Source organism: Musca autumnalis, unplaced genomic scaffold (assembly GCF_047663935.1).
Source record: "Musca autumnalis isolate F117 unplaced genomic scaffold, ASM4766393v1 scaffold_5, whole genome shotgun sequence".
Lineage (NCBI taxonomy): Eukaryota > Metazoa > Arthropoda > Insecta > Diptera > Muscidae > Musca > Musca autumnalis.
The window spans coordinates 92,796,833-92,808,493 of NW_027412088.1; the positions used below are offsets into that span (position 1 = coordinate 92,796,833).

General features: G+C 39.1%; 1 protein-coding gene across 1 annotated transcript; it reads left to right on the forward strand.

Annotated features, from left to right (window-relative positions):
- The first annotated feature begins 3,459 nt into the window (after window positions 1-3,459).
- Window positions 3,460-10,960, forward strand: LOC141406740 (uncharacterized). The gene is made up of 4 exons (XM_073992710.1): window positions 3,460-3,695; window positions 10,300-10,394; window positions 10,479-10,614; window positions 10,680-10,960. The coding sequence occupies exons 1-4, from the start codon at window positions 3,533-3,535 to the stop codon at window positions 10,766-10,768; spliced, it is 483 nt and encodes a 160-aa protein (XP_073848811.1). The 5' UTR covers window positions 3,460-3,532; the 3' UTR covers window positions 10,769-10,960.
- The last annotated feature ends 701 nt before the right edge of the window (window positions 10,961-11,661 follow it).

The window sequence follows — 11,661 nt, forward strand, 5'->3', positions numbered from 1 at the left end:
TACCAGATATAGATCAAGTTCAAATATGGACTATATTTGTCCACTTCATCCAGATCCACCCAAACAAAATTTCGGATAAGTTCACTTTAAGACCTGCTATCGAATCACTTTGATTTTTGATGAAGCAACTTGCATTCGCTGCCTAAATTATGATGGCAAAAGTTTTATCAGGGGCAAATCAACACCTCTTAAGCAGACAGCCCGAAGGGAGTAAAACCCTTCTAGTGGCACCATATGTAGTGGCTGGAGATCGACTTCCATAATGGTCAATGTCGATCCATTCCTTTAAGTATTTCCTCCGCAAAACTTCTGCTCTTTAATCTAATCAACATTTTTGTCGGTTCATACGTCCAAATATTTTAAAACCCTATAAATACATACGTTTTTTGGGAAAAATTGTTTCAATATACACAGGCTGAGGGTATATCTCTGTCGGCCAAGCCGACTGATACTTTTTTTACTTGTTGTGTTTAATATTTCCTTCACCAATCATAAAATTAAAAAAATATATTTTCTCTGCAAGGAGGGCACCTTCAAAAAAGTGATATAACTAAAAAAGCAAAAAAAAAACGCACCTTGGTAATTATGTAGTTGGTTTAGAACCCGTTGCTGAAGATATTCCCGGTGGCAGAATTCCAGACAATTTTGTAAAAGTCTATAATATAAAACTACAATTTTGTAAAAAAAAAAAACAAAATTCTTAGGTTGTATCCTACGAGTATATGACGATTTTTTCTGGTGTAACAAACATTTTGAAGAAAATTATTTCTTAAAACAGAAAGTACACACCGCCACCATTCCACTGAATATCACATCTATGTACATATGTATTTGATTATTACCAAACTCTTACAAATTGAGTTTAAATTCGGCTTTGAGTTTTAATCTTTTTTAACATTTTTTATTTTGTCTTCAAAATTTTGATTTTAACTTCGAATTATACCGCGAGTTTTGAATATTTTTGAAAACAAATTGCACATCCATAGAATTTGACAAAAAATGTACTTTTTGCCTAAAAACCTGTCCAAATTAGCTTTAGTGCACTGTGAGTCGTAGAAAAAATATAAATTGCTAACTCAGAAAACGCATTTTTTGAGTTATGCCACTTTTTATACCCTCAGCCTTTAGGCTAAAGAGGGTATATACACTTTGATACGATGAAAATGTGCCTCATCGAAATAATGGTTTTAGACCCCAAGTATGTTTGGACGAAATGTGTTTCAGACAATTTGGAGTCGATCTAGCCATGTCCGTCCGTCTGTCTGTCCTGCTGGCTGGAGCGCACGATAACTCTCGAACGGATGAACCGATTCGGTTCAAATTTTGGCGTTCGTAATATTTTGCCCAAACTTAGTTTAAGTTCGAAGATGGGCTATATCGGTCCACTCCTTCCGGTACCTCCCACACAAAAGTTCGAAAATGTTCGGAAAATTTGGGCGCACGATAGCTCTTTAAGGGGGTAACCGATTTGGTTCATACTTTGGTTCATACTCACTGCCCTCCATACGACAGTACAAGTTTCAGCAGGGGCAAGTCCATACTTCCTAAGAAAATAGCATGAAAGTTGCAGAAAACCCCTATGACACCGTGTGAGGTGGTTGGAGCGCAAGATAACTCTAGAACGGATCTGCCGATTCGGTCCAATATTTGACCTTAGTAATATTTTGTCCAAACATAGTTTATGTTCGAAGATAAGCCAAATCGGTCCACTCCATCAAGTACCCAGCAAAATTTGAAGGAAGGGGTTCTATGCGATGACGCGATTTCATGGCATATTTTGCATTGGTTCAAAGCAAGTCGTGAAAGATCCGATCTTTTCATTAGCATTTAAATCCATGCAAAGGAAGTCAGGAAAGATCCGATCTTTTCATCAGCATTTGAATCATTTGTACAGATCACTATAAACAAACAAGTCGATTTGTACATCCCTACATGTAGCGACATCAAAACAAAAGAGTATACATTTCCAAAATTGTTGTAATAAAATTACAAATTAAATGTAGGTTGACGAACTAGAAATTCTTAAAGGAGTGCTGTTGGAGTCCGTGTCGAAATCTGAACTGGTGATGAGAAGATAATAGAAAATCTTTTGTAAGATGAAAGAAAATCAGTGGTGGAGAGTGGACGAAGTAAACTCTGTTGCGATGCAGCGGCGGTGATTAAATTGAAGTTTTGGTTATAAACTTTATGCTGATAAATTAGTTCTAGTTATTTCATGAATTAGGCCATGTTTTTATTATAGCCTTTTGCAGGGTTAACCTTCTTTATGAGGATTTATTTGAAATAAAGCAATGGAATTGACATTTGAAACCCAGTGGGTTTGTTAAATCCGGTTATATATAAACGTACTATTAGTTTGAATTAATAAAGAGTTTGGTTTGTCATGAAAATCATATTTCAATACAGAATTTTCCAGTTTCCAAACAAGACATGAAAACGTCATTCCAAAGGGTTGATGAAAATTACATGTCAAAGCATTGGTCAAAATGACATGCTTGGGATCCAACAATGAATGTCATCTTAAGATCCGAAAATGAATGTCATCTTATGGTGGTCACGGTCATATAAAATTCATGAGTGAAAAATTCTAAAAAGATGACATGCCAGATCACTTGCACCCTTGATTCAATAGCATCCTTGGCATCGAACATTTTGCTGGGGTACCTCCCCCACAAAAGTTCAAAAATGTTCGGAAAAATTGTTCGTACGGTAACTTTTGAAGGGAGTGGCCGAATTGGTACATACTTTACACATCGTAATATATCTACCAGATATAGATCAGGTTCAAATATGGACTATATTTGTCCACTTCATCCAGTACCTCCCAAACAAAATTTCGGATAAGTTCACTTTAAGACCTGCTATCGAATCACTTTTATTTTTGTTGAAGCAACTTGCATTCGCTGCCTCAATTATGATGGTAAAAGTTTTTTCAGGGGCAAATCCACACTTCTTAAGCAAACAGCCCGAAGGGATTAAAACCCCCCCTATGGTACCATATGTAGTGGCTGGAGATCGACTTCCATAACGGTCAATGTCGATCCATTCCTTTAAGTATTTCCTCCGCAAAACTTCTGCTCTTTAATCTAATCAACATTTTTGTTTGTTCATACGTCAAAAATTTTTAAAACCCTCTAAATACATACGTTTTTTTGGGAAAAATTTTTTTCAATATACACAGGCTGAGGGTATATCTCTGTCGGTCAAGCCGACTGATACTTTTTTTACTTGTTGAGTAAATGAGCGATATGTATCTTTACGCTTAATAAGTGTATATAAATAGTATATCAAGCTATTCGATAGTAAATTCTCTTTATGAACATCAATGACAGTGGTCAGCACACTTGCTGAAATCACAATCTATTTTCAGAATCTCATATCTGTAGAGAAACCTCAAAAGACCGTTTTTTACATGCAAATATGAAAAAGTATCAATTACTGCAATCAGTAGTTATTTACCCTTTGCTGACAAAACGAAAATTTCTCCGTGAAGATAAAAATTGGAAACCAGAATTTCAAAATTAGGAAAAAAATGTGTTCCAACATTGGTTTCGGTCTATTCATTGGCTATGGTACTCTAATCGTGTGTAGTGTTATATTGATCGGAGCTATTGGCTTGTTGGCCGATAAAAAATTAATCGATGAATTTGTCCGCGATATGGCTGCCAAGGATAATGGTACAAATATTTTGGCAAGTAAGTTTCTATTCTCTGAAGAACTATTTTAAATATGTTAGAGTGTGCGAAAATTGTTTAGGAATTGGACAACCTCTCACTATCGTGAAACGTGAATTTTGTGCGCAAGTTTTCTATCGACTGAAACTGAGAAATGCATATTCGTTTAAAAATCGGTTAAGAACTGTAAGAAATGTGTCCAATATTTCAAAATGGACAAATAAAGGAAATCGTGGGTCTCACGGTTTTCAATGGAAATTTAAAAAAATTAAGAAAATGTTTGAAGAAACCTCTCATCCCACTCTACGGGACTTCGATTTCTTTTTTTTCCGAATTCCACAAACGACTGGCGTTCACACAACGTTTCACACACGGCTGGAAGGATGTTGACGGTATCGAAGGTCTTTGATAGATCAAGAACCACCATAACTGTTTTGTCGCACGGCTTGTACTGGTTCAATCTTGACTGATTTGTGTGGAAATGGCGTGTAATGTTGTTGTGGTTTTGTCCATTTTTCGGAATCCATGCTGATGTTGGGCAACTGCTTCTCATCATGGGAAGTAGTAGTGCCTCTAGAATATTTGCTACTGGCGGCAAGGCTGGTACCCTTGCCTGGCTTCAGTAGTAGGACCACCCTGTGGACCTTCCTGACTTCTGGTACAATATGGATGTTTAATGTTAGATTGAGGCCACTTGTTAAATACACAACTCCGGGTGCATCCAGTTACTTAAGCATTACTATTGAAATTTCTTGGGGGCTCAACGGTTTCGTTAATTTTGCGTTCCGGGTGACATCAGCAACATCGCTCATCGTAAATTGTGAAAGTACCTTTTTCGACTGGGAAGACTTTTATACGGCATAGCACATTTTACCGTGCCGGGACGGAGGAAAACCCAGGATCAATATATGTATTTGTGCTTGGTTCGTCACATCCACATCTTCAACCATATCCAACCTTCGGTGAGATGCAATAGATGTCAGGAGTAGGTGCATCTAAGGAGTTGATCTGGACTCGTCCATGTGAAGGACTACGGAGGGCTATTACGAAACTTCCCCGCAGTACCCCCAACAGCAACCGTACACGCAGAAATTAACACCAGCCGTTGCTCCACTCCCAGAAAATTCATCCTTTTTACAATTTAATTGCAATGGACTCTGAGGTATCCGAGGTAAGATCGAGGAAATAGTGGACTTCATGAATCGGAAGAAGATCAAGGTCGTGGCGTTGCAGGAAACCAAGCTCAACAACAACTGCAGCTTATAGCGTTGGTGGTTACAATATAGTGAGGAAGGATCGCACCAGAAGTTGAGGTGGGGGATTAGCTTTCCTATTGCACCAGTCTGTTGAATACAGACCTATCTCGCTTGAGCCTGACCCTAATGACCCGTATATGGAATGTATGGGGGTAGCGTTAGACGTGGAACTGCCGGGGTAGAGTTGCTGAACGTATATATTCCGCCGGTAAATAGCTGTATTTCAGGTTAGAAGCCTAGCATTAGACCGCTTTTGGTAGGTAGTAACTGTCTGGTCTTGGGTGACTTTAATGCACATCATGGGTTGTGGCATTCGGCCCTTGGTAACGCCCAGAGGGATACAGCGTTGACTAAGAAGATTAATAGCTCTACGTTTTGCACGGTCAATGAGGACGCCCCTACCATAATAAGAGGAGAGTGTCACAGTTCTCCGGACATAACCATCCTGTCAACTGGTTTGACAAATGACGTTACCGGGCCCTTGGATCAGACCATCTCTTTCCCTTGGATCAGACCATCTCCTCATAATTGTGTCCATCAGCAGACCGCATGATTTCATCACCTCTGAAGGCTGTAATTTCGTTTTGGGAAAGCTGATTGGCCGAGTTTAAGAGAGTTCACTAATTACCGCTTCAGAGATCTGCCCAATCCTTCTGATGTTCAGCTAGCGGAAAGTACGTTCAGAGGGATTAGCAAATGAGCGTGATAAGCTTCGTCGAGCCAACCCCAGTGACCCCAGAGTCAAGGAGTTGACACTGGAGGTTAACAGGTTGGTTGGCGAGCATAAGCGGAACAAATGGTTAAATCATCTGAAGAGCTGCAACATTGGAGCCGGTATAGGTGAATTGTGGGCAACGGTTAAGTCACTCTCGAACCCTGGAAAGAGGGAAGATATTACCTTAGTCACGTCTGGCGACGTTACGTTGACTGATCCGAAGAGGTGCGCAAGTTATTTCAATCGATAGTTTGTCGAGCACCACGGGAGTGACAAGCAGAAGAGTACTACGTCGAATCAGATATCTTCATGCCGAGGATGAACCACCACAGTTTACAATGGATGATGTTGCGAATGCCATCAGGAACGCTAAATCATCCAGAGCGCTGGGCCTTGATGGAATCTCCATGGTAATGCTGACACAGCTGGATGAGCCGGGAGTGGAGTATCTCACTAAAGTTCTTAACCTGTCGCTAGCCACCCTCATTGTTCCGAAAGTCTGTAAAATGGGCAGGGTCGTCCCGCTACTGAAGCCAAGCAAGGATGCCAGCAGAAGTGAATCGTACAGGCCGAGTTCGCTTTTATCGCCTGTAGCAAAGACCCTTGAGGCTTAGTCCTCCCAGGGTCAGAAATTGCTATCTAGCATGGATTCCGTAAACAGCACATCAAGACAACAGCGCTACACGCCATCTCCACACATATTTGTCGAGGACTCAACCAGGATAAGTCGTGTGATAAAACAATGATGGTGGCGCTTGACTTATCAAATAGCATTCACACGGACGCAGTTGCTAGGGCCATAGGCAAATATAATGTGAATAAAGTCCTAGGAGTACATCCCCCATCTACCGCAGTTGACGAATGTCAGCTGACACTAAAAACCAGAGTAGTTTTAGGGTTCCTACGACGAAGCAGCAACATAACTCCTATCGCAGTAGCCCTGGAGGACACTAAGACCTTAGCAGCGGTCATTTCATCCCACCGAAGTTGACATATTGTGGATGGGGATCTGGCAAAGGGGATGGGGATCTCGCCATGGACCAATAGTGTTTGGAGCAACCATTCCGGGATATACGCGTGAAGAAAGAAATATACGAACACAAACGCATAATTGTTGGGGTGACGACCCCTGGACGAAGATTCCTCCGAGTCAATCGCCGTGGGATTATGATGGCATTAATAGTAGAAATTTGGTATTTACGATTTTCCCACGTAAAATTGTCAGTACAGAACTATGTTTTGATGTAGCTCCCATAGAAAGGCAAAACTTGTAGTATTTGGATTCCGTTGGAATTGTCGATAAAGGTACACGTTTCCAAATAGCAGCCATACCTCCCGGTTCTGGGAATTGTGAAGGTTTTAGCCACATTATCCACCTAAAATAGCCGAAGTTTGGTATCTAATGTTCGTGGGGGTGTATAAAATATTCCGGCAAAGAAATGTCGGTGCATGTCCACGTTTTTATTAAGAACCGCACGATTTTCTGTATTTGGTTTTAAGAAATAATGGGGGGTATAATTAAATTTGTCATGCCGTTTGTAACACATCGAGATATTCATCGGAGACCCTATATAATATATATATATATATGTATTCTTGATCAGGGTAGAATTCTAAGTCGATATAACCATGTCCGTCTGTCCGCCCGTCTGTCCGTCTGTTGAAATCAAGATACAGCTCGAAATTTTTAAGATAGAGCTTTGTAATTTGGTATAGAAATTTCTATTACTCCTAGGATGTTTGGTATTGCAAATGGGCTATATCGGTCCACGTTTTGATATAGCCTTCATAGAACGGTACCACACGATTTTCGGTAATTTGAAGGGTTTAGCTTCATTATCACACCGAAATGGCAGAAATTTGGTACTTAGTCTTCGGTTGGGGTATAAAACTTTACCCCAGAATTTTGTTGTTTTGGGTCCACGCCTTCATATAGCCTCTATAGAACGGTATCTACCGATTTTCGGTATTTGGAAGGTTGTGGCCTAAATATTCCTTCGAAATGGCTAAAATTTTGTATTTAGTCTTCGTTGGGGGTACGAAACTTTCTCAGAGAAATTTGTCGGTACAGGTCCACGCCTTCATATAGCCCCCATAGAACGGTATCTCCCGATTTTCGGTATTTTGAAGGTTGTGACCTCAACATTCATCCGAAGTGGCTGAAATTTAGTGCATAGCCTTCGTTGGGGGTATAAAAGTTTCCCCCAGAAATTTGTTGGTACAGGTCCATGCCTTAATACAGCCCCCATATAACAATACCACACGATGTTCGGTATTTTGAAGGTTTTTGCTTCATTATCACACCGAAATGGCTGACATTTGGTGCTTAGCCTTCTTTGGGGGTATACAATTTTCCCCGGGAGTTTGTTGGTATGGGTCCACGCCTTCATATAGCCCCCAAATAACGGTACCTCCCCATTTTCGGTATTTTGAAGGTTGTGGCCTCAATATTCCTTCGAAATTGCTGAAATTTTGTATTTAGTCCTCATTTCAGGTATAAAACTTTCCATATTAAATTTGTCGGTATAGGTCCACGCCTTCATATAGACCCCAAGGACCGGTACCTCCCGATTTTCGGTATTTTAAAGGTTGTGGCCACAACAACCCACCGAAATGGCTGAGATTTGGTATTTATTCTACCTTGGAAGTAAAATCCTTTCCGACTGAATTTCGTCCACATTTCGATATAGCCCCCATAGAACGGTACCTCCCGATTTTCGGAATTGTGAAAGATGTGACGTCAACATCCCACCGAAAGGACTGAAATTTGTTATGTTGTCGTTCATGCGGTTATAAGATGTTTCAGAAAAGGTCCACGAGTTCCTATAGAAGCGTATCTCTTGATTTACGGTATTTTTTACGTTTGTGGTTAACATTATATTACTGAAATATCGAAAATTTGTGTCTAAAAACTTTACGCCAGAAATATGTCGGTACAGATCGACGTTTTGATATAACCCCCACAGAACAGAACCTTCCGAATTTCGGTATTTTGAAGGTTAGAGACATTGTTTTAGCGAAATTGCTGAAATTTGGTATTAAGTCTTCTTCATAAACGAAAGGAATTGTTCCATTTTACTTAAATACTACTCGTGGTGGAGGGTATAACAAGTTCGGCCTGGCTGAACTTAAAGCCCTTCTTACTTGTGTCTCCGACCTTTCCTACTTTTTTACGATACAAAGACTTGTCCACGCCCACTTTTTAAAATATGTTACATCTACAAAACTACTTAACCGATTTTCCTAAAATTCCTCCGGGGGAAATAGGATGCATATTTTCTTGAATTTCGAAGGGGGCGGGGTACTTCCCTTTGCCATATTTAAAAAAAGTTATATGTTTATTAATAAAAATCAAATGCCGTCATAACCCATTTTAGGTTTTTATGGAAAGAAAAAATTACCGCGCCCACTTTTTTAAATTTTCATTTCAATTTAAATTTTGCAGTTTAAAGTTGTACATACTTACATTAGGCAATTTTCCTTGCGGCAATTGCCAGTTTGATGGAGAGAGGGATGAGGCATATAGTAACCTTTTGCCTCTCAACACCCTCTTTCACCTACAAACTGACAATTGCCGCAAGGAGAATTGGCTAATGTAAATATGGACTTTTTCCTGCAAAAACTACTGAACCGATTTTCCTAAAATTATCAGGGAATGTACAGGGAATGCCCCCGGAAACAGGGTACATATTTTATGGAATTGCAGGGGGGAGCGGTATTTACCTATGCTATATTCAAAAACGCAATATTTGCAAAAATTACGCATGTATCGGTTTATACATTTACGGATTAATCTACAATGTAGTCCTAAAGAAGGACCGATATCCATTAAATTTATTACAAAAGCTCTATGTTTGCCGTTGTAATGTATATTTTATGAATTTCGGAGGAGGGGAGGGGGTACCTTCTCCACGCCTTTCTTTTAAACGCTATATGTATAGGCCGAAAACTGTTGACAACGCCCACACTTTTCAATACATTATTTTTCCAAAACTACTGGACCTAATTTCATGCAATTTTCAGACAATGTTCAGGAATATCCCGTGGTCCAAAATGCTATATATTTGTAGACGAATGCCGGGAGCCTATTGTTTTATAATCGCCATATTTGCTAAACTTATGAGTGCATCGGCTAGCAAATTAATTTTCGAGATAACGGTGGTTACGCCCCCGATCAAGAAAAACGATATATTTACTAACTTCCTTAAATGGTGAGGTTCAACGGTCCATCAGCCATGAAAAACTAAAACATATAAGTCTCAATAAGCGGGAGAATTCCAATTAACCATTTTGTTTAACTTTTATAATTAGATCATTTTAGGATAAAGACAGGGGAAATGGACGATAATTAATCCTAAACAGCATCGATGGGCGAATAAATCCTACAGTCCTTAAGAGAAAAGAAAGGTTACAGACAAAAATCTGTTGGTAAATTTAAAATCCTCGGTTTAACAATGGACTAATGAAATGAGGAAAAAATACCTATTTTTGAATTTGTCAAGCATAAAGACCATAAAAAAGTTGTCATTAAACTCATTACAAAGGTTTAGCAACGCGGACCGGGGACTGCTAGTTTCTAGCATATATTTTTCTGCGTGTATGTCCATACGTTTCCGCTGTATTTATTATTAAACCATAACCTTTATATTTTCAGCTACGAGTGCCATACGTTTTGCTATTGTCTTTTTACTGATTGTCGGTATTACGATGATAATTGTATCGGCCAATTTGATAAAGGGCATTGACAAGGTAGGTTACCGAGAAGATATTTCAATGGATACCTCACGCCAATTTTTCCATGTTACAAAATTGAAATATTTATCTATTCTTTAGAAACGTCCCTTGCATTTAATACCCTGGCTGCTGATAACATTCATTTTTATAGTCGGCGGTCTTATTTATAATTTTGTGGTTTTATTGACATCGGAAAATCCTGCTGTGGAGTTTATATTGGGCATGTCTATTGTTGGTAAGTTGGAAATTTGAAAAAATAATATTTATGTTTTGTTTAATAAATTCCTAATTTTTCCCTAGTTCTACAAGCAGCCATATTCTATCCCATCTATTCTCTGTACCGTCAAATGCGCAAAGAAAAATTCAAAGCACCAGGAGAGGGTGTTTAATATGCATAATGCATACATACAAATATTTGTAATGTGTTTTTTTAATAAAAGGTATGGGTATGTGTTGAAATTACTTGGTAATTAAACTGTATTTAAAAATAAATTGTATTATAATAAGTAGGCTTTGACTTTATGTGTTCATATTTTTCTGGAAATTGCTTTGTACAATTTAAATATTTTTTCATTCGCTGTGTTTTGCCTTGTTTAATAAAGACGTGTTTGGTACTTACTTAGATGGCTTTTATATTAAACAGAACGTCTTGTTCCATAAGCCGAACTAAGAATAGATTTCCAAACGCACCGATCTTTTACTTTACTTCTCCAATTTTGGATGCCATGTTTTGTGATATCTTCTTCAACATCGGAGTTTTGGCCTTCCCTTGGGTCGTATATCGTCGAGTTGTTCGTATTCAAATGCCTTGTTGGCGGTGGGCATATTTATCCATCCTGCTGACATGGCCAAGTCAACGCAATCGTTGTAGTTCGATACGTTTTACTATATCGATGTCGGTCGGCTGGTATAGCTCGTGGTTCATACGACGTCGGTATTCACCGTCAACGCATCTTTCGAAGAATTTTTCTCTCAAACACACCAAGTTCTGCCTCATCTGCTTTCGCAAGTACCCGTGCTTCAGATCCATACATAAGTACGAGTAGTATCAGTGCCTGGTAGAGTGTAAGTTTTGTTTGACGAGAGGTGGTTTTTCTTTTAAACTGTTTACTTAGACCAAAGTAGAATTTGTTGGCCAATATTATTCTTCTTTTGATTTCAAAACTGATGTTGTTCGTTTTATTTATGGCGGTGCCGAGGTAAATAAAGTCATTTACTACCTCAAAATTGTAGTTCTGAACATCAACAGTTGGCCCGAGTCTACTGGACGTCTTGCGTGTTG